General features: G+C 41.6%; 1 protein-coding gene and 2 pseudogenes across 1 annotated transcript in view; 1 reads left to right on the top strand and 2 right to left on the bottom strand.

Annotated features, from left to right (window-relative positions):
- Positions 1–9,643, top strand: part of GNL3L (G protein nucleolar 3 like) — a 28,984-nt gene extending 19,341 nt beyond the window's left edge. Inside the window, exons 14-16 of the mRNA XM_030850116.3 lie at positions 934–1,061; positions 4,580–4,799; positions 6,414–9,643. Of these exons, the coding sequence (XP_030705976.1) occupies positions 934–1,061; positions 4,580–4,799; positions 6,414–6,496 (431 nt within the window). The 3' untranslated portion in view covers positions 6,497–9,643. The remainder of the gene's footprint in view (positions 1–933; positions 1,062–4,579; positions 4,800–6,413) is intronic.
- Positions 9,644–16,542: 6,899 nt separating this feature from the next.
- LOC115849151 (ubiquilin-1 pseudogene) lies at positions 16,543–17,880 on the bottom strand (annotated as a pseudogene).
- Positions 17,881–21,954: 4,074 nt separating this feature from the next.
- On the bottom strand, positions 21,955–22,753 carry LOC115849140 (small ribosomal subunit protein eS4-like; annotated as a pseudogene).
- Between the last annotated feature and the right edge of the window lie 713 nt (positions 22,754–23,466).

Below are 23,466 nucleotides of genomic sequence, written 5' to 3'. Positions count from 1 at the left end.
GAAGTTTGTTCTCTTCAGATACTCTACCATCTGCAGCTCTGGTTGATGGCTCCTTTCTTCTCTATCCCACCCAAGGAAGGTACCCGGTGATCTCTGGGCCTGTCTGTGGACACTCTGGGGTAGTGGAGAAAGCCTTGGCTGGCCTGGCTTCTAGTTACCCTGTTTCTCTTGAGGGCCAGTAGCTTTCCTTCTCTGGGCCTTTTAGTGTGCTTGGATTACAAATGAGGACAAGAGGCTTGCCTACCCCCATGTGGCTTTGGGCAAGTCAGCCCTTTTTCTGAACTTTGCTTTTCTATTAAGTGGGTAGCTGGGAGGAATTAGTGCTCACATTTTTATGATGATGCTTGACTCTGGCTGTGTGTGAGGGCAAGCAGGGCTCTGGCAGTGAGAATGTACTTTGGCAAAAGATAGAGGTCCCGGAAATTGAGAAGAGGGAGTGGTTAATAGCGAGAATTTCCTAGTTGCCCTAGTGTTGAATCTTGAAGATTAGGGATTAGAGGCCCAGGGCAATGGACACATTTGTGGTTTGCACTGGAGGCCAGCTCTAGGCAAGGCACCAGAGAGAGAGGGAGAGAGGCCCGGTCCTGGGGAGGGAATCCCAGTAGCTGCCATTTACAGAGCAGTGTCTCAGGCCAGTGCATTTCAGGTACCCTCTGCTGTAATTCACAGCAGCCCTTTGTTATAGGGCTTGTGGCATTCTCATTTTCCAGATGAGGAAGCTGAGGCTCCAAGACCAGCTCCCAGCAGGCGAGTACCCTACTGCAAAACCCACATCTTGAATCCTTTGTCATGTGGCCTCCCAGCAGGAATAAAAGAGCCTTCCCTCCTGACTACCCTGGGCAGCGTCCACATATCCTTTCCACTGAGGCCTGACCAGGGGGCTAGTAGCAGGGAGGAGCCAGGGCCCTGACAGTGGTATTTATTGTGTTAAAGGCTTGGCCACTGGAGAACCTGATGAGCTGTTGGGTGACATGGACCCGCTCGAAATGGAGATCAAGTGGCTCCATTCTCCTATGGTGAAAATAGCAGATGCCATGGAAAATAAAACCACGGTGTATAAGGTACCTGTTCTCTTTCTTCATGGGAACACTCTCCTCTACCCCGGGCTCTGGGAAATGGTCAGTCCCTTCCACCTGGCTCCCACAAGGTCCGCCTATAATACTGGGGAGATGCGGGTTGTTCATTCATACCTTGTGGGCTCCCTGGGTGCTAGGCAGGGTGCATCCTTTGCCAAGCAATGGCAGGTCCGAGGAGGAGGCATGCTCTCTCAAGTAGCTTTCCCAGCCCAGCTCTAGCCTAGAAAGCAGGATCCCTGTCTATCCACCCGCTTCTTCAAGTTACAAACCTGGGCAACCCTGATTCTTCCTTCCTTCTAACTAGTATCCTGGATCCTATATACAGTCAGTCACCAACTCTGTGGCTTCTCCTGCCTAAGTCTTAAGAGATGCTCTTGGCCTCTTTCTATTCCTACCATTCCTGTAACCCTAGCCTAACCTTCCAGTTGTCTCCCACCTGGACATTTGTTCCATATGGCAGGTCCCAAAGGTCACCTGCCCTTTCATGGCTCCCCAGGATCAAGTAGATATGCTCTGCTATGATCTCTGGAGGCTTTTTCAGCCTCTATGTCTGCCAGTCCCCCATCGCTGCCCTTCGAGAGGTCACAGTTTAGTGGTTTCAACCACGGATATCTACACTGTGATGGGAGACACACAGGCTGGGGTTGGGGGCAGAGGTTGGAAAAGCATGGATCTAAGGGCCCTAACTAACCTATACTACTTGTGGGTCAGGGAAGTATTCCAGGGGGCCTTGATGCTTGTGCCACGTCTTGAAGGTTGAGGAATTCTCTGGGCAAGGGGGGCAGCAACCTGTGGTCAGGGGCTCAGCCAGTGCGCGTGCCAAGACCCAAAAGGGTGAGAGCGTGTTATTTTGCAGAAATCACTAGTGGTCTGAGGTGACTGGAGTGAGGGTAGAGGCAGGGAAAGATGAATCTGGTGTCAGATCATTGAAGGCCTTGAGTTTGACTTTAAACCATGGGTAATAGGTAAACACTGAAAGTTGTTTATGTTTTGTGGGGGAGGGGAGGCAAAGGGTTTAAAATTTTTTTCCCATTTTGTTTATTTAAGATATTTTTTTGATTAGGTACATGGTATAAAATTGAAAAGGTAGGATATTCCCTGGCGGTCCAGTGGTTAGGACTCCACGCTTTCACTGCTGAGGGCCTGGGTTCAATCTCTGGTCGGGGAACTAAGATCCCACAAGCTGTGTGGCGTGGCCAAAAAAAAAAAGGAAAGGTAAAGGGTATACAGTAAAAGTAAATCTCTCTCCTGCTTCTCTCTCCCAGCCACCCTGCCCCCTCCTGAGTGTCCTTTCAGAGCTACTCCATCTTTATACACACATATATATATAAAAGCAGATAACAGATCTATTTCAATGCTTTTTTAAAAAATTTTATTTATTTATTAATTTATGTCTATGTTGGGTCTTCATTGCTGTGTGTGGGCTTTCTCTAGTTGTGGTGAGTGAGGACTACTCTTCGTTGCAGTACATGGGCTTCTCACTGTAGTGGTTTCTCTTGTTGTGGAGCATGGGCTCTAAGTGTGCAGGCTTCAGTATTTGTCTTGCGGGCTGTAGAGCGCAGGCTCAGTAGTTGTGGCACACAGGCTTAGTTGCTCCATGGCATGTGGGATCTTCCCGGACCAGGGCTCCAACCCATGCCCCCTGCATTGGCAGGCGGATTCTTAACCACTGAGCCACCAGGGGAGTCCCAACAGATCTATTTCAATTCAAATAGTCGTATGCTGTTTTTATTGTTCTGCACATTGCTTATTTCACTTACAAATTCATCTTGTAGATTGTTCCACATGATTACTTAAAGAACAGTCCTTCATTTTTAAAAAAGAAAATTATTTATTTGGCTGCATCGGGTCTTAGTTGTGGCACACGGGATCCTCACTGTGGTATGTGGGTTCTTCGTTGCAGCGCGAGGGCTTCTCTCTAGTTGTGGCATGCGGGGGCTAAGTAGTTGTGGCACGTGGGCTTAGTTGCCCCGCGGCATGTGAGATCTCAGTTCCCCGACCAGGGATTGAACCCACGTCCCCTGCATTGGAAGGCGGATTCTCAACCACTGGACCACCAGGGAAATCCTCTGTCGTTCATTTTTGATGGCTATATAATATCTGGAAGGGTTTCTTAAGCAGGGAAGCAACATGGTCAAGTTTATGTATTAGAACTATCACTCCAGTGGCTGGGGTAAAAATCAAGTTGGAAAGAAAGGAGCCAGAGTGGAGGTAAGAAGTCCAGGAAGGAAACTGTTGCCTGAGCTCTGTAAGAAATGATGAGGCCTGCATTGGGGCAGTGGTAGGAATCACGCCATTCCCATCTTCACATAGTTTCGAAAGTCCCCCCAGTGCTTACAGGAAAATCAGTTTAAAGTTGTGAGTTTAAGGCCATCCCCTGATATTTCTCACTGAGCCCATAAGCCCCAGAACATACCATTTTTCCTCAAGGACCAGCAGTAGTTCCCTACTCCATACTGCAAATTCTAGGCTCAGGTTCAGGGCCCTGAGTAGGGCCACTCAATTGCACAACTCCATTTAGGAGTGCTATGTTGTAAATGGTGCCCCCTCCCACCCCCGCAACCCCATAGTTGTACAGTGTGGTAGCCTTGCCTTTTACCCACTGTAGTGTAGCAGGTAGCCATACATACAGAATCCTGACTGCTTGGGTTCTCATTTATTCTACTGCTTACTAGCTGTGTGACCTTATGTGCCTTGTTTGTCAAAGACATTGTTGCAAGGATTAAATGAGTTAATACACAGGTGTGTGTGAGTACATGTATACATATACATATGTATGTATATGTATAACACACACATATATGTGTATGCTTAGAAAGGTACGTGGCACATAGTGAGCTTCCTGTCAATATTACCTTTTACTGACCACATGTACCTTCTGTTACAGCCAAATAGACACCCTTTTGGGTGCCCAGGTATGCTCTCTGCTTTTCCAGTGTTCAGTCAGGAATGACCCTTCCATTAGCAGAAGTATGTTGACCACCACCATCCCCTCAGCCTCTGTCACTTACGCTGCATTTCTTTGGTGGGCACTTACTACATTCTAACTTGAGGTGTGGTTGGGTTTTTTCCTCTTTAGCCTGGTTGCTTCCTGAAGGTGGGACTGCATCCGAGCCATTTCTCCAACATTTCCCCATACAGAGCTAGGCACAAAATTGGTGTCAGAACATATTTGTTAAATTGAGTAAGACCTTGAAGGGTCACTTGAACAAAGAATCATTGAATACCAATTGTCGTTGACAAGTAATTCTGCTTTTTCATTTTATTCTTGTAAAAGCCATGCAAGCTACCTACTGTCCACCCTTATTTGACAGATGAGCAAATTGTGGCTGAAAGGATAACTAAGCACCTGCTAGTCTGTGGTGGAGCCAGACTTGAAGCTTATTAGTTCTGTGTGGCTCCAAGGCTCCTGTTCTTATGCAAGCCTGTCCTTGCCTCCTCTGCAGAAGTCTTTGGAGGTACTCTGGGGGCCCAGACCTCACTGTTGTCCTTTCTTTCCCCAGATCGGAGATCTCACTGGGTATTGCACCAATCCAAACCGTCATCAGATGGGGTGGGCTAAGCGCAATGTGGACCTTCACCCCAGGAACAACAGCTCAGTGGATGTCTGCCCAGTGGACCACCGCCCGATGCTACAGAGGATCATGGAGACAGACCCCCTGCAGCAGGGCCAGGCTCTGGCATCTGCCCTGAAGAATAAAAAGAAGCTCCAGAAGCGTACAGGTAGGGGCACTTGACCACACCCCTGTGCTCCAAAAAGAACCTACCTGAGGCCTTAATTAGGGGCTCCTGAATGAGCATCTCCACGTGTCCAGCCCCGGGCCAGGGTTAGGGGGCAGGGAGGGGTTAGGAGGCTTACCTGCTAGCACAGTGGTTCTCAAACTTTAGCTTGTATTAGAATTGCCTGGAGGGCTTATTAAAACACAGGTTTCTGGGACCCACCCCCAGAGTTTCTAACTGAGTAGTTGGACCTTGGGTGGGTGGGTGGCAGGGCGCTGAGAATTTGTGTTTCTAACTTGTTGCCAGTTAGTGGTGATGTTGCTCCTCTGGGAACCACACTTGGAGAACCACTGGCCTAGTTTTATGTATCAAATACCCACCATTTATTTATCACCTGCTTTCTATGTGTTAAGAAGCTTTCAGGCTATATATGTTTACTTTATCAATAGGCGATATATTCAAAATCCAAAGGGTACAAAAGAATATACAATAAAATGTCTCCTTCCAATCCCGCAGTCTTTCAGGCATCCCTCCAGAGGCAACCAGTTAATTTCTTGTATCTCATTCCTGAGATAGGTACACAGGCAAATATCTGTATATTCTTTGTTCTCTTTTTGTAGACAGAGGCTAGTCTCCTGAACATATAGTTTTGCCACATCATTTTTCCACTCAATATATATTATAGATATTTCCCCATCAATTCACAAAAGAACTTCTCCCTTCATTTCAATGGTGGTCTGCTGTATGGCTGGTCCATTTAGGTCTTCATGCTATACTAATTTTCACTAACTCATTGCAAAAGTCTTATTCTCATTTGTTAAGTGAGGAAACTGGGGCCCAGAGACATTAAGTGACACACTCAAGGTATTTGATGGGGCCAAAATGCAAACCTAGATTTGACTGATCCCATGAGCCCTGTTCTTTGAACTAGACTATGTTCATAACCATTCGCTCTTGGCCTGATTCCACGCTGAGTCCTGGGAATACAGAGATGAATTGCTCTTGAACTGCTGGTCTTATTGGGGAGTGGGGAGGAGACGAGAAAACAGACATTGGCAACACAAAGTGATCACTGTGAAGACATAGAAAGCACAGTGCGGGAACCTAACCCAGCCTGGAGGTCGTGGTGGGGTAGGGGTGATCAGAGAAGGCTTCCAGAAGGAGGTGATGTCTGAGGGGAATCCTGAGGAACAATAAGGTGTGGCTGGAGGATGGAGGTGAGCATTCAGGCTCAAAGCCCCTACTGCCATCCTGCCCCTTTGCCGTGAGAGCTTTGAGGGTCATGGCAGAGTGCTAGTAAGTTCAACACAGTAAAAGAAAACAGCTATTTTGATACTAGGAAGAGAAAAATACTTGAAGCTCAGTACTCTGACACTCTGAGATACAAGCTATTTTGGGGTGATCATTTCATAGGTAGACAAATGGGTCTTCCTGTGAGGCTGAGCAGTGGCTGCCATTAGCTCACCAGTTGTTTTGTTTAGTGTTGGGTAGGGAGGGGGCGGTTAGGGAGCCAGTTTGGGAGTTTGGTGCAGACCAAGGTAAATGTAGGCTAGCTCCTGCAGGCCTCCTGTTGGCAAGCCAGCCACCAAGTGACTGCCCATTTTTCTCCATCTGCAGATAAACTCGCCAGCAAGCTGTCTGATTCCATGATGTCCGCCCTTGACCTCTCTGGCAATGCTGATGACAGTGCTGGTGACTGATCCACTGATCTCACCTCCTTCCCCCACTCCAAGCATCAGTTCCAGTGGAAATAACAGATGAAATGGTTTGCTTCTCCCTGAAATTAAAAGAGCCCCTTCCCCCAACCCCCCTTCCCTCCATTCTCTGGGAAAAAAAAGTCCCAAGTGTCTGAAACTGACAAACCCAATACCCTTATTTAATCTGTACTCTGTTTTCAAGAGAAATTAAAAAAAAATTATCAGCAGATCCCTTATGCTAACAATTTATCCCCCACCTTATAGGTTGGGCTGGTTGGAGGGCCGACCCCTCACAAAACCCTCTTGGAGAGCTAAACATGCAACTGGAGGCTAGGCTGCTCGTAGATCTGGGGCTTCCTCGGTGGTGGTGGGGGTGATGATTTCTTTACCAGTCTACAACAAAGCTCAGCAGCACGCCATCCCTGCAATGGGCTGCAGGTCACACATCTTCCTCCCACCCAAGCCCACAGATCCTCGCTTGGGTGGCAGCAGGAGTAGGGGGAACAGTGATGAGCCTTCTGAGTCTCTGGAAGGGTTTAGGGATAGAATAGAGGAAAGAAGACAACACACAAGCCTGGCTGGTGCTGAGGTGTGGTAAGCACTGCCTGTTTACACAAAGGGGAAGAAAGGTACCTCTTGGTAGGTTGCTGCTGTGGGGCATTTCTGGGCAGACTGTGAGTTGGAATTGCTTGAACTGAAGCACTCTGGCTGGGACCCGTCATTGTGTGACCCCGTCTCACCCAGCACCAGCATTTGAATTCCATGATTCAAAAGAGTTCCGGTATCATTTATTCATAGGCTGCATCCTCAAGAGCTGCTATATCAGGGGTATACCAGCAAACTCCTTTTCTGGTGTCTAGAAGACATTATACCCCATAAAAATATTAGCCACCTCTTCTGGGGGAGCATACTCCATCAGAAAAAGACCCAGGCAGTGTCAGGGCCCCTCAGAAAGGGACTAGGGTAAATGATGGCAACAGAAACACAGTATCTTACTTTACCAGGGGTTGTTTGGGTTATGCATAGGACCTCAGTTCCTAGCAGTCTACCTGAGACTGGACATGTTTGAAGGGAATGGGTGTTAGATTGCAGGCTTTGCCCCCCACCCCAAACTTCCACATCATCTGTGGATCCACAGCCACATCTTAGCCTTGCCTCTTTTGCTGTCACCCTATTCAAATCCTGAGACTGGAACCGTGTGATGGCCTGATAGGCCCTTGGTTGCAGGATGGTTGGCAGGGAAGTGCAGACCACTTCTGCATTCTGGGGCAGCCAGAGGAGAGAATTACATACTGCTTGAGCACAAACTGAACCAGACCCTGAAAACCTGTTACCTTCTTTAGCCTTCAATACAGCTCTGCCAGTAAGAGGTTAGTCTCCCCATATGAAAGATAAATAGGCTCAAAGTTGTCAGGAAGTACCCAAAACAACATATTAAGTGGTGGTGCCAGGATTGGAACCCAGGTGTGATAAAAACATTATGCAGTCCCTTTCCTCTGCATTGTACTGCCTCCTTAACATTAAGTACCTACGGTGTGCCAGCCTCTGTTATCAAGTCTTTTAAATACGTTCTCTCTTTTTTTGGCTTTAAAAAATAGGGCCTTGATAAAATGCCACTCCAAATACTCTTTAATGGGGTCCAACTTACTTTACACTATCGTATCAAAATCTCCTGATAGATAATAGTGCTACAATGAAAAATTGCATACCAGGACAGCTAATGCCATTTTATAACCATATGGCAATTCATAATTTAACTTTAAAAATATTTTCTAATACTCCTAAGAGATACTGGTAACTAAATACTAGGAATAAGAGGTATCTCGTTGAGTAAGAAACATCATGGGAACAAAATTTGGCCCAAGTCAAACAGAAGAATTAAAGTAGTCATGTCAGGATAAGAATTTGGGATTCCAGATTTTCTACAGCATATCACAAGTTTTTTTTCTGCTTTTTTTAAAAAAATCATTTATTTATTTATTTATTTATGGCTGAGTTGGGTCTTTGTTGCTGCGTGTGGGCTTTCTCTAGTTGCGGTGAGCGGGGGCTACTCTTCGTTGTGTGTGGGCTTCTCCTTGCAGTGGCTTCTCTTGTTGCAGAGCACAGGCTGCAGGTGTACGGGCTTCAGTAGTTGTGGCATGCGGGCTCAGTAGTTGTGGCCCACGGGCTCTAGAGCACAGACTCAGTAGTTGCGGTGCACAGGCTTAGTTGCTCCGCGACATGTGGGACCTTCCTGGACCAGGGCTCGAACCCGTGTCCCCTGCATTGGCAGGCGGATTCTTAACCACTGCGCCACCAGGGAAGCCCTATCACAAGTTTTTTACAATGCTATTTTTCGAGTCTTTTCCCTCTTGCTTTTTTTTTTTAAGTATAATTTATATACAATAAAGTTCACCCTTTATAGTGTAAGTTCTGTGAGTTTGGACAAATGTATACAGTAGTGAACTACCATCACTATCAAGGTATAGTTTACATCACCCCCAAAACTCTTGGAACTCTTTGTAGTCAACCCCTACCCCCACCCTCAGATTCTGGGAGCCCCCGATCTTTTTTCTGTCCCTATAGTTTTGCCTTCGTGTGAATGTCATGTAAAAAGAATCATACAGCATGTAGGCTTATTTTATGCCTATAGGTATAGAATAAAATAACCTCTGGTGTACTTAGAATAAGATAACCTCTGGTGTACAGTTCTATAAGCTTTGAAAAATGCATAGAGTTGTGTAACCAACACAATCAAGGTATAGAACAGTTCTATTACCCTCTGCTCTCCCCCGTCAAATTCATCCCTGCTACTTTATAGTAAAAACCTCCCTACCTCTTAACTCCTGGCAACCCTGATTTGTTCTTTGTCCCTATAGTTTTATCTTTTGGAGAATGTCATATAGATGGAATTATACAATATGTAGCCTTTTGAGACTGGCTTCTTTCACTAAGCACATTTGAGATTCATCTACATTATTGGGTTTATCAGTAGTTCCTTATCTGAGTTACACTCCATTGTATGGATGTACCACCATTAGTTTATCCATTCCCCAGTTGAAGGGACATTGGGTTGTTTGCAGGTTTGGGTGATTACAAATAAACCTGCTGTAAACATTTGCATGGATTTTTTTGTGTTTTCATTTCTTTAAATACTTAGAGTTGGTTTGCTGGGATATATGGTAAGTATATGTTTAACAGGCTCAGAAACTGCTAAACTTTCTCAAAGTAGCTCTACCATTTGGCATTCCCATCAGTGTGTGAAAATTCTCCACACATTTTCCAGCAGCTGGCATTGTCAGTTTTTTGACATTAGCTAATCTAGTAGGATGTAGTGGTATCTCATTGTAGTTTTGATTTGCATTTTTCTACTGACTAATGATTTGAGAGTATTTTCATGTGCCATCCAAATATCTTCTTTGGTAAAATGTTCAACTCTCGCACATTTTGTATTGGGTTGCTCATTTTATTATTGAGTTTTGAGAATTCTACATATAATTGGATAAAAATTCTTTATCAGATATATGTATGTTTTGTAACATTTTTTCTCCAGTCTGTGGCTTGTCTTTTCATTCTTTAAAAAGTGTCTTTTTTCATTCTGAAAAAGCTTTTCATTTATGGCCACACAGCATGCGGGATCTTAGCTCCCCAACCAGGGATTGAACCCGTGCCCCCTGCAGTGGAAGCCCAGAGTCTTAACCACTGGACTATCAGGGAAGTCCCCTGAAAAAGCTTTTAAAACATTTAAAATTTAAAAAAATATTGTGGTAAAATACATATAAAATTTACCATCTTAACCATTTTTAAGTATAGAGTGGCATTAAATTTATTCACATTTGTGCAACCATCACCACAATCCATCTTCAGAACTCCTTTCATCTTGCATAACTGAAAGTCTACCATCTAAACACTAATTCATCCTCCCCGCAGCCCCTGACAACCACCATTCTACTTTCTGCCTCTGAATTTGATTACTCTTGGTACCTCATATAAGTGGAATCATACAGTATCTCTCCTTCTGTGACTAGCTTATTTCGCTTAGCATAATGTCTTCAAGGTTCATACATGTTGTAGCATGTGGCAGAATTTCCTTTTTAAGGCTAAATAATATTCCATTGTAGTGTACACCATATTTTGTTTATCCATTTACCCATTGATGGACACTTGGGTTGCTTTTACCTTTTGGCTATTGTGAATAATGCTGCTTTAAGTATGGGTAAACAAATATCTATTTGAGTCCCTGCTTTTAATTCTTTAGGGTATATACCCAAGAATGGGATTGCTGGATCATATGGTAACTCATTTTTAATTTTTTGAGGAACTGCCATACTATTTTCTGTAGAGACTGCACCATCTTATGTTCCCAACAAGAGTGCTCTAGGATTCCGGTTTCCCCACATCCTCACCAACACTTTTTCTTCCCTTCCTTTCTCTTTCTTTCCCTTCCTTTCCTCCCTCCTTCCCTCCCTTCCTTCTTTTTCTTTCATCATCCTAAAGGGTGTGAAGTGATATGTGATTTTGATTTGCATTTCCCTAATGATTAGTGATGTTGAGCATCTTTTCTTGTGCTTATTGGTCATCTGTATATCTTCTTCACCCATTAAAAAATTTTCTTATTGTTGAGTTGTAGAAGTTCTTTATATATTCTGCATATTAACTCCTTATCAGATATGATTTGCAAATATTTACTCCCATCTCCTGGATTGCCTTTTCATTCTGTTGATTGTGTCCTTCAATGCATAGTTTTAAATTTGGATATAGTTAAGTTTTTTCTTTTGTTGCCTGTACTTTTGGTGTCATACACAAAAAATCATTGCCAAATCCAATGTCATGAAGCTTTCTGCCTATGTTTATTTCTAAGAGTGTTGTAGTTTTTGCTCTTACATTTCGATCTTTGATCTATTTTGAGTTTTTATGTATGGTATAAGGAAAGTGTCCAACTTCATTCTTTTGCATGTGGATATCCAGTTTTCTCAACTCTATTCTTTATCTAAACAGTGTCTTTTGAAGAGAAGACATTTTAAATTTTGATGAAGCTTAAAAAATTTTTTTATTGGCGTATAGTTTCTTTACAATGTTGTGTTAGTTTCTGAGGTACAGCAAAGCGAATCAGTTATATGTATACATATATCCACTCTTTTTTAGATTTCCTTCCCGTTTAGTTCACCGCAGAGCATTGAATAGAGTTCCCTGTGCTATACAGTAGGTTCTCATTAGTTATCTATTTTATACATAGTAGTGTATATATGTGAATCCCAAGCCCCCAGTTCATCCCATCCCCCCTTCCCTTTGATGAAGTTTAATTTATTATTTTATTCTTCTATGGAATATGCTTTTGGTGTCATATCTAAGGAATCTTCGTCTAACATAAGATTACAAAGGTTTTCTCCTATGTTCCCTTTTATGAGTTTTATAGTTTTAGGCTTTACATTTAGGTCCATGAGCCATTTGCGGTTAATTTTTGTATATGGCACAAGGTATGGCACCACGTTCTTTTTTTTTTTTTTTTTTAGCATATAGTTACCCAGTTTTTCTAGCAGTGTGTGTTGAGAAGGCTATCCTTTCTCCATTGCATTGCTTTTGTCAAAAATCAATTGTCTATATATGCGTGGGTTTATTTCTGGACCCTCTGTTATGTTCCATTGATGTATTTGTCTACCTTTATGCCAGTATTACACTGTTTTGATTACTGTAGCTGTATAATAATTTGGGAGATCAGATAGTCTTAGGCCTTCAATTTTGTTGTTTCTCAGGATTGTTTTGGCTCTTTGGGGGTCTTTTGAATTTCCACATGAATTTTAGAATCAGCTTGTCTATTTCTACAAAAGAGTCTGCTGGGATTTGGTTGGGATTGCATTGAATCTATAGATTAAAGTGGGGGAAGAATTGACCTCTTAACAATATTGAGTCTTTGGCTCATGAACAAGATGTATTCCTCCATTTATTTAGGCCTTTAATTTTTCTCAGCAATATTTTTTTATAGTTTTCAGTGTACAGGTCTATCACATTTTTTCAGATTTATCCCCACTTATTTCATATTTTTGGATGCTATTATAAATGGTATTTTAAAATTTTCAATTCCCAGTCATTCACGGCTAGTATATAAAAATACAATTGTAGCAGTGAATTTCCAGTCATTCACTGTTAGTATATAAAGATACAATTGTGGGACTTCCCTGGCGGTCCATTGGTTAAGACTGTGCACTCCCAATGCAGAGAGGACACGGGTTCAATCCCTGGTTGGGGAACTAAGATACCATGCCTCACGGCACGGCCAAAATTGTATATACATATACAATTGGTTTCTGTATATAGACACTATATCCTGAAACCTTGCTAAACCTACTTAGTTCTAGTAGCTTTTTTCTAGATTTCATTATACTTTCTACATAGATAATCATGTTCTCTGTGAATAAAGATTGTTTTAATTTTTCTTTTTTGTTCTCTTTTTAAATTTGTTCCTATCTTCAAGATTTTTTTAAAGGTTTTCTTTCTTTCTTTTTTTTTTTTTTTTTTGTGGTACGCGGGTCTCTCACTGTTGTGGCCTCTCCCGTTGCGGAGCACAGGCTCTGGACGCGCAGGCTCAGCGGCCATGGCTCATGGGCCCAGCCGCTCCGCAGCATGTGGGATCTTCCCAGACCGGGGCATGAACCCGTGTCCCCTGCATCGGCAGGCAGACTCTCAACCACTGCGCCACCAGGGAAGCCCTTCTTTTATTTTTTTTAAAATTTAAATACAGTTAATTTACAATGTTGTGTTAGTTTTAGGTGTACGGCAAAGTGATTCAGTTATACATATATATATATATATATATATATATATATTCTTTTTCAGATTCTGTTCCATCGTGGGTTATTACAGGTATTCAATATAGTTCCCTGTGCTATACAGTAGGTCCTTGTTTACCTATTTTATATAGTACTGTGTATATGTTAATCCCAAACTCCTAATTTATCTCCCCCACCCCGCTATCCCCTCTGGTAACCATAAGTTTGTTTCCTACATCTATTTCTGTTTTATAAATAAGTTTGTATGATTTCTTTAGATTCCACAGATAACTGATATCACATGATATTTGTCTTATTCTGACTGACTTACTTCACTTAATATAATAATCTCTAGGTCCATCCATGTTGCTGCAAATGGCATTATTCTTTTTTAAAAAATTTATTTATTTATTTTTTTGGCTGCGTTGGGTCTTCATTGCTGTTCATGGGCTTTCTCTAGTTGTGGTGAGTGGGGGCTACTCTTCATTGCAGTGTGCGGGCTTCTCATTGTGGTGGCTTCTCTTGTTGCGGAGCGTGGGCTTTAGGTGCGTGGGCTTCAGTAGTTGTGGCACACAGGCTTAGTTGCTCTGCGGTATGTGGGATCTTCCCGGACCAGGCATTGAACCCGTGTCCCCTGCATTGGCAGGTGGATTCTTAACCACTGCGCCACCAGGGAAGTCCCTATTTTATTATTTTAATGGTGGAGTAATATTCCATTGTATATATATACCACATCTTCTTTATCCATTCATCTGTTGATACACATTTACATTACTTCTACGTCTTGGTTATTGTAAATAGTGCTACATAGGGGTGCATGTATCTTTTCGAGTTAGAATTTTCACCAGATATATGCCCAGGAGTGGGATTGCAGGATCATATGGTAACTCTATTTTTAATCTTTTAAGGAACTTCCATACTATTCTCCATAGTGGCTGTACCAATTTACGTTCCCGCCAAGAGTGTAGGAGGGTTCCTTTTTCTCCACCCTCTCCAGCATTTATTGTTTGTAGACTTTTTGATGATGGCTATTCTGACTGGTGTGAGGTGATACCTCACTGTGGTTTTGATTTGCTTTTCTCTAATAATTAGCGATGTTGAGCATCTTTTCATGTGCTTCTTGGCTATCTGTGTGTCTTTTTTTGAGAAATGTCTATTTAGGTTTTCTGTCCATTATTTGATTGGATTGTTTGCTTGTTTTTTTGATATTAAGCTGTATGAACTGTTTGTATATTTTAAAGATTAATCCCTTGCTGGTTGCATTGTTTTCAAATATTTTCTCCCATTCCATATGTTGTCTTTTTGCTTTGTTTATGGTTTCCTTTGCTGTGCAAAAGCTTTTAAATTTAATTAGGTCTCATTTGTTTATTTTCGTTTTTGTTTCCATTACTCTAGGAGATGATTCCAAAAAAATATTGCTGCAATTTATGTCAAAGAGTGTCCAGCCTATGTTTTTCCTCTAGAGTTTATAGTATCTGGTCTTAGACTTAAGTCCTTAATTCATTTTGAGTTTATTTTTGTGTATGGTGTTAGGAAGTGTTCTAATTTCATTCTTTTACATGTAGCTGTCCAGTTTTCCCAGCACCATTTATTGAAGAGGCTGTCTTTTCTCCATTGTATATTTTTGCCTCCTTTGTCCTAGATTAGGTGACCATAGGTGTGTGGGTTTATCTTTGGGCTTTCTGTCCTGTTCCATTGATCTATATTTCTATTTTTGTGCCAGTACCATACTCTTTTGATGACTGTAACTTTGTAGTATAGTCTGAGGTCAGGGAGCAGGATTCCTCCAGATCAAGATTGCTTTGGCTATATGGGGTCTTTTGTGTCTCCATACAAATTTTAAGATTTTTTGATCTAGTTCTGTGAAAAATGCCATTGGTAATTTGATAGGGATTGCACTGAATCTGTAGATTGCTTTGGGTAATATAGTCATTTTGACAATATTGATTCTTCCAATCCAAGAACACAATCTTTCCATCTGTTTGTGTCATCTTCTATTTCTTTTATCAGCTTCTTATAGTTTTCAGAGTACAGGTCTTTTGTCTCCTTAGGTAGGTTTATTCCTAGGTATTTTATTCTTTTTGATGCAATGGTAAATGGGATCGTTTCTTTAAGTTCTGTTTCTGATCTTTTGCTGTTATTGTATAGAAATGCAAGAGATTTCTGTGTATTAATTTTGTATCCTGCAACTTTACCACATTCATTGATGAGCTCTTGTAGTTTTCTGATAGCATCTTTAGGATTTTCTATGTATAGTATCATGTCATCTGCAAGCAGTGACAGTTTTACTTCTTCTTTTCCAATTTGAATTCCTTTTATTTCTTTTTCTTCTCTGATTGCCATCACTAGAACTTCCAAAACTACGTTGAATAAAAGTGGTGAGAGTGGACATCCTTGTCTTGTTCCTCATCTTAGTGGAAATGGTTTCAGCTTTTCACTATTGAGAATGATGTTAGCTGTAGTTTTGTCATATATGGCCTTTATTATGTTGAGGTGTGTTCTCTCTATGCCCACTTTCTGCAGAGTTTTTATCATAAATGGGTGTTGAATATTGTCAAAATCTTTTTCTGTATCTATTGAGATGATCATATATGGTTTTTAGTATTCGGTTTTTTAATATGGTGTATCACACTGATTGATTTGCATATATTGAAAAATCCTTGCATCCCTGGGATAAATCCCACTTGATCATGTTGTCTGATTCTTTTAATGTATCGTTGAATTCGGTTTGCTAGTATTTTGATGAGGATTTTTATGTCTATGTTCGTTAGTGATATTGGCCTGTAATTTTCTTTTTCTGTGGTATCTTTGTCTGGTTTTGGTATCAGGGTGATGGCGACCTCATAGAATGAGCTTGGGAGTATTCCTCTGCAGTTTTTTTGGAATAGTTCCAGAAGATAGGTGTTAACTCTTCTCAAAATATTTGATAGAATTTGCCTGTGAAGCCATCTGGTCCTGGACTTTTGTTTGTTGGGAGTTTTAAAATCAGTTTCAATTTCAGTACTTGTGATTGGTCTGTTCATATTTTCTACTTCTTCCTGGTTCAGTCTTGGGAGATTGTACCTTTCTAAGAATTTGTCCATTTCTTCTAGGTTGTCCATTTTATTGGCATATAGTTGCTTATAGTAGTCTCTTATGATCCTTTGTATTTCTGTGGTGTCTGTTGTAATTTCTCCTTTTTCATTTCTAATTTTGATTTGAGCCCTCTCTCTTTTTTTTTCTTGATGAGTCTGGCTAAAGGTTTATCAATTTTGTTTATCTTTTCAAAGAACCAGCTTTTAATTTCATTGATGTTTCCTATTGTTAGAGACATAAACCCTGCTGAATCTGTAACAAGGCCTGCGTTGCTCTAGGGTTTGACATTGCCAATAACTTATCAGCAGTCTGCATCTGTGCAGCAAGATTAGGGTTCTGGCTTAGTGACTGCATCATGCTTCTCATGTAGGGGGCAGACAACATATTTTGCATAAGTTGTGAGTTTTCAGTTATTTGTTGCAACAAGCTCTGCATTCCTGGTGTGTTGAACATACTAGCTCTTACTCCAGGCCCCAAATTTGGCACAGAACTCTGCCCAGCAGTGCCACTGACAGCACTACCACTAGTGCCTCCCAGGCACTTCTGAGTGCCTCCCTCAGAAGCTGATGAATTCTGAGAAGCCTGTGGAGCCCACGTTTTGGGTAATCGATCTCTATATTCTGTACGGGAAGGTTAACTACCTTCACCTGAGGATATATTGCTCACTAAGGAAGCAAATGGATTACCACCAAACTGTTCTTGTGCAGCACTCAGCATTAGTTCCTGAATATCTGGGTACATGCACCATAAAGCATTGTAGTATCCTCTGGGATGCTTCCTAGGTTGGTTAAGGCTCGGTCCTGGTTTCTCATTATTTCCTGCATCATTGCTGGATTCTTGGCAAGTTCCAATGTTTGTCTCATAATATCTGGATTATTCAACATATAATTACTTTCTGGATTTCTCTGTATCAACTGCTGCATTTGTGGATTGGCCATAATTAACTGCCTCATCAGGTCAGGATTTGAAAGCATGCTCTGGACAGAGGGATTCTCCATGATCTGGACCATTATTTCAGGACTGGACACAAGTTGCTGCTGCACCTGGCTTTGTAGTTCAAAGAAGTTGGTACTATTCAAACCCAAGCTACTCAGACCTGCAAGTCCTCTAAGGCCACCTAAACCAAAAAGGTTGCTAGCAGCAGAACCAAATGTGGAGTTACTATTAGGAGCCGATGATGTGGTAGCACTGCTTCCACTGGTGTGTTTTTGCTGAGCTGAATGATCCTGAGGTCTGTTTTGTGTTTTGATGACGAGGTGAACAATAAGTCCATTGTGAATTCCATGCTGACTTAAAGTATCTTGATCTTTTAAAACGTTTCCAGCAAATATCAACACAAGTTGGTTGGTATGTGATTTGAAACATTTAGAGATTTCTTCCTTGAACTGTGGGGGTGGAGCTATTCTTGGACACTGTGAAGTACTCCTTCTTCTTCAGGGTCTTCAGGGTGACTTTTGTGATGTTGGGTTCTGTGGAGGCAGCGGTGGCAGGGGGGCCGGCACCTTTGGCAGTGGTGGCACTGTCCTGGGAGCTTGGGGGGCTGAGACTTTCACCATTCTTGGCCATGGGACAGCAGTGCCTCAGGTGTGCAGGAGGGAGTGGGCGAGCCAAGGGGAGCCAGGCAACACCTGAGCTGGTCGTCCGGGGCAGCAAAGAATGTGGGGCACACTGCCTCAGTGACAACTGGGCGCAGGGACGCCCTGGCAGGCTAGGGGGCACAGAGCTCGATGTGGGTTCCAGTGCAGGCCCTCAGCACTTTAAACATGTAATCACCTTTGCATCTGATAAGAAATCGGCTGTTAATTTTTATTGAGAACCCCTTATATATGATGAGTCATTTATCTCCTATTGCTTTCAAGATTTTCTTCTTGTCTTTATCTTTTAGTGATGTGATTATAATGTCTTGGTGTGGATCTCTGAGTTTAACTCATTGGAGTTCCTTGAGGTTCTTGGATGTATGGATTCATGTATTTGATTAAATTTGTGAAGTTTTAGCTATTTTTAAAAAAACTTATTTATTTAATTTATTTTTGGCTGTGTTGGATCTTCGTTTCTGTGTGGGCTTTCTCTAGTTGCGGCGAGTGGAGGCTACTCTTCATTGCGGTGCGTGGGCTTCTCATTGCAGTGGCTTCTCTTGTTGTGGAGCACAGGGTCTAAGCGCATGGGCTTCAGTAGTTGTAGCACGTGGGCTCAGTAGTTGTGGCTCACAGGCTCTAGAGTGTAGGCTCAGTAGTTGTGGCGCATGGGCTTAGTTGCTCCACGGCATGTGGGATCTTCCTGGACCAGGGCTCAAACCTATGTCCTGCATTGGCAGGTGGATTCTTAACCACTGTGCCACCAGGGAAGCCCCTATTATTTTTTCAAATATTCTTTTTCTCCATTTCCCTCCTCTTTTGCTTAAACTTCCATTATGCACATGTCGATATGTTTATTACTGTCCCACAGGTCTCCTAGGTCTGGATCATTTTTCTTCATTCTTTTTTCTTTCTGCTCTTCAGATTGGATACTCTAATTGATCTTTTTTTGATGATTCTTTTTTGTTCCTGCCAAAATCTACTATTGAATCCCTCTAGTGAATTTTGTATTTCAGTATTTAACGTTACAGCTCCAGAATTTTAATTTTGTTCCTTTGTTTAATTTTTATCTCTTTATTGATATTCTTTATGTATTTAGACATTATTCACATAACTTCCTTAAGCTCTTTGAACATATTTAAGACAGTTGATTTAATATATTTATCTTTATGTCTACCCTCTGGGCTTCCCTAGGAACAGTTTCAACTGATTGCTTTTTTCCTGTATATGAACCATAGTTTCTTGGTTTTTGGCATGCCTCATTTTTTTGTTGTTGTTGAAAACTGGACATTTGCAATAATACAATGTGTATATAAATGAACAAACCAAACCACACAAAAACAAATACATAGATACAGAAAACAGAGTAGTGGTTATCAGAGGGGGTGGTATCGGGGGGGTAGTGCAAAATGGGTAAGGGGGTTCAACTGTATGGTGCCGGATGGAAAATAAATTTTTGGTGGTGAGCATGTAGGCTATACAGAATTAGAAATATAATGTTGTACACATGAAACTTATATAATGTTATAAATCAATGTTACCTCAGTAACATATATGTGTGTGTATGTATGTATATATAAAATGTGGCAACTCTGGAAGTCAGATTCTTTCATTTTCCTGTGTTTTGTTGCTCTTTGTTGTTTTTTTTTAATTTAGTGTCTTTTCTGAATTAATTTTGTAAAGCCTGCATTCTTTGTCATCTGTGACCACTGAAGTCTCTGCTTGGTGAGCAAAGTGGTTAGCTAATGACCAAAAGAGATTCCTGTTTTTTAAAAAAAAAAAATTATTTATTTATTTTTGGCTGAGTTAGGTCTTTGTTGCTGCTCGCGGGCTTTCTCTAGTTGCAGCGAGTGGGGGCTACTCTTCATTGCGGTGCCTCGGCTTCTCATTGTGGTGGCTTCTCTTGTTGCGGAGCATGGGCTCTAGGCATGCGAGCTTCAGTAGTTGTGGCTCATGGGCTCTAGAGGGCAGGCTCAGTAGTTGTGGCCCATGGACTTAGTTGCTCTGCGGCATGTGGGATTTTCCTGGATCAGGGCTCGAACCCATGTCCCCTGCATTGGCAGGCAGATTCTTAACCACTGTGCCAGCAGGGAAGCCCCCAACAGAGATTCTTTAAATGTCTGGAAATAGTAACACTCCTTGTCTTTTCTGAGGGGCTCTGTGTCTTTATTGGGGACATGCTTTTATCAGCTCATCAGGCAGTTTACAACTCTGTCTTAACCTTAACTTCCTACTAGTACAGAGCCTCATTAACAGGCAGAGGTGAGAGCCTAAGGCTTTCTCAGGTATTTCCCCAGTGTACACACAACCTTAGTCATAAACACAGACCTGCATATGTATGTGGCACTCTGATTCCCAGGAATACATTGGAGCTTTGGACATCTCATTTCCCAGCTTTTCATATAAAATTTTAAATTTTCTTTTCAATATTTAAAAAATCTTTCTGGGCATTGGGGTTTTGATAGGAATTCCATTCACCCTGTGTATTAATTGGAGATAATTGACATTTTTACTATAATAGGCTTTCTAAAGCTTAAACATGGTATGTCCCCACATAATTAAGTCTTTGATTTCTTTCTTCAGTGTTTTGTAGTTTTCAGCATACAAGTATTGTGTGTGTTTTGTTAGGTTAACATCTATTTAATTTTTTGAACAATTGTAATAGGAATTTAGGGATTGTATTTTTAATTTTAGGTTCCACATGTTCATTGCTAGCATGTAGAAATATGTTTGATTTCTGTATGTTTTTCTTGTATACTGTTACCTTGCTGAACTCACTTATTTGTACTAGGTTTTGTATATGTGAATATCTTGGGATTTTCTATGTAGATTACTTTGCCTTCTGCAAATTTAGACAGTTTTATTTCTATATTTTCAGTATATATGATTTTTATTTTGTTTTCTTGCCCATTGTACTGGTGAGAACTTCCAGTATAATGTTGAAGTGGTGAAAGTGGAATTCTTGCCTTATTCCATATCTTAGGGGAAAACATTGTCTTTCACCATTTTGTGTAACATTATAGTTTCTTTTTTACATTCTCTATGTCAAATTAAGAAAATTTCTGTCTATCACTATTATTCTGAGCATTATTTTTTTATCATGAATGGATGTTGAATTTTTATCAAAAACTTTTCCGTATCAATTGATATGATTATTTGATGTTTCTTGTTTAGTCTGTTGATGTGATGGATTACACTGGTTGATTACAAATGTGGAAACAGCCATGTTAGCACTGCGTTAGCTTTATTCTTCAAATTTTGATATGATTTATTTTATTATTTTCTTTTTGCGATACGCGGGCCTCTCACTGTTGTGGCGTCTTCCATTGTGGAGCACAGGCTCCGGACGCGCAGGCTCAGCAGCCATGGCTCACGGGCCCAGCCGCTCTGCGGCATGTGGGATCTTCCTGGACAGGGGCATGTACCCGCGTCCCCTGCATCGGCAGGCGGACTCTCAACCACTGCACCACCAGGGAAGCCCGATATGATTTATTTTCATTTCCATCCAACTCAATCCAATTCAATGTATTAAAAAATCTTTTTTAATTATTGAGATACCATATCTTCTTTATCCATTTGTCCATTGATGGACACCTAGGTTGCTTTACTATCTTGGCTATTGTAAATAATGCTGCAATAAACATGAAGTGCACATAACTTTTTGAATTAGTATTTTTGTTTTCTTTGGGTAAATACCCTGAAGTGGAATTGCTGAATTATATGACAGTTCTATTTTTAAATTTCAAGGAACTTCCATACTGTTTTCCACACTGGCTGCACCAATTTGTATTTCTACCAACAGTGCTGGAGTGTTCACTTTTCTCCACATCTTCACCAACACTTGTATTTTGTTGTCTTTTTGGTAATAGCCATTTTGACATGTGTGAGGTGGTATCTCATTGTGATTTTGATTTGCATTTCTCTGATGATTAGTGATGTTGAGCATCTTCTCATGTGTCTGTTGGCCATATGTATGTCTTCTTTGGAAAAATATCAATTTAGGTCCTATGCCCATTTTTTTATGTGGTATTATCTTTAAGTACAAAGACTTTTCCAATCATGTCACTTAGAGTTCATTTTATTCACTGCTGTGTTTGGCCGCCAGTCTCGTTTCTCTCCTCAGCAATGGTAAGGCGGATACCCTTTCTATGAGGAAGAGAGATCCATGGTTTGTTGCCTTTGCCAATAACGAAAATGTTGGAGAGCCGGGTGGCAAAGCTGTTGCCACTGGCATCTTTCACACGAACTACACCTAAAGAACCAGGATGTCTCGCCCGGTTAGTGATTACACCAATTCTTCCCAGGTTAGCACCTCCAGTCACCATGCACAGGTAACCAGTGTCAAATTTGATGAAATCAGTAATCTTGACAGTCTCCAAATCAATTTGAATGGTGTCATTCATCTTGATGAGGGGATCAGGGTAGTGGCTGGTGGGAGCATCATGGGTCACCCGATGAGGGATTCCTGTTGTCCCCACAAAGATCTTTCTCACTTTACACAGCTTATACTTGGCCTCCTCAAGTGTAATACAATGAACAGCAAAGCGACTCTTGGTGCCATAGATCAGACGAAAATTCTCTCCAGTCTTGTCAATGCTGATGACATCCATAAAACCAGCAGTAGGTTATATCAGTGCGGACCTTGCCATCAATCCAAATGAAACGCTGCATGCAGATCTTCTTTATTTCATCTCCTGTTAGGGCATACTTAAGTCTGTTCCTTAGGAAGGTGATTGGGGGCGACATTCCCTTAGCTTGTGGGGACTGGTAGATGGACGAGGAGCAAACACACCAGTCAATTTATCCAGCATTCAATGCTTTGGAGCTGCTACATGCTTCAGGTGCTTCTTGGGACCATGAGCCATGGCTGCACTAGGCACGTAAAGAGCCCTATGCCCATTTTTTAAAAATTAATTTATTTATTTTTGCTGTGTTGGGTCTTAGTTTCTGTGTGAGGGCTTTCTCTAGTTGTGGCAAGCGGGGGCCACTCTTCATCGCGGTGTGCGGGCCTCTCACTATCGCGGCCTCTCTTGTTGCGGAGCACAGGCTCCAGACGCGCAGGCTCAGTAGTTTTGGCTCACGGGCCTAGTTGCTCCACGGCATGTGGGATCCTCCCAGACCAGGGCTCAAACCCGTGTCCCCTGCATTAGCAGGCAGATTCTCAACCACTGCGCCACCAGGGAAGCCCCCATGCCCATTTTTTACTTGGGTTGTTTGTTTTTTTGATGTTGAGTTGTATGAGTTCTTTTCATATTTTGCATATTAACCTCTTGTTGGATATATCATTTGCAAAATCTCTCATTTCCGTTTCATTTTGTTGATAGTTTCCTTCACCGTGCAAAAGCTTTTTATTTTGATGTAGTCCCATATTGTTTCCTTTGCCTGAGGAGACCTATCCAAAAACACGTTGCTAAGATTAATGTCAGAGAATGTATTGCCTGTGATTCTTCTATGAATTTTATGGTTTCAGGGGTTACATTTAAGTCTTTAATCCATTTTGAGTTTACTTTTATACATGGTATGAAAAAGTACTCCAGTTTGATTTTTTTTTTTGGCATATGGCTGTATAGTTTTTCCA

Source organism: Globicephala melas, chromosome X (genome assembly GCF_963455315.2).
Source record: "Globicephala melas chromosome X, mGloMel1.2, whole genome shotgun sequence".
NCBI lineage: Eukaryota > Metazoa > Chordata > Mammalia > Artiodactyla > Delphinidae > Globicephala > Globicephala melas.
This window is presented reverse-complemented; position numbering and strand designations above follow the sequence as displayed.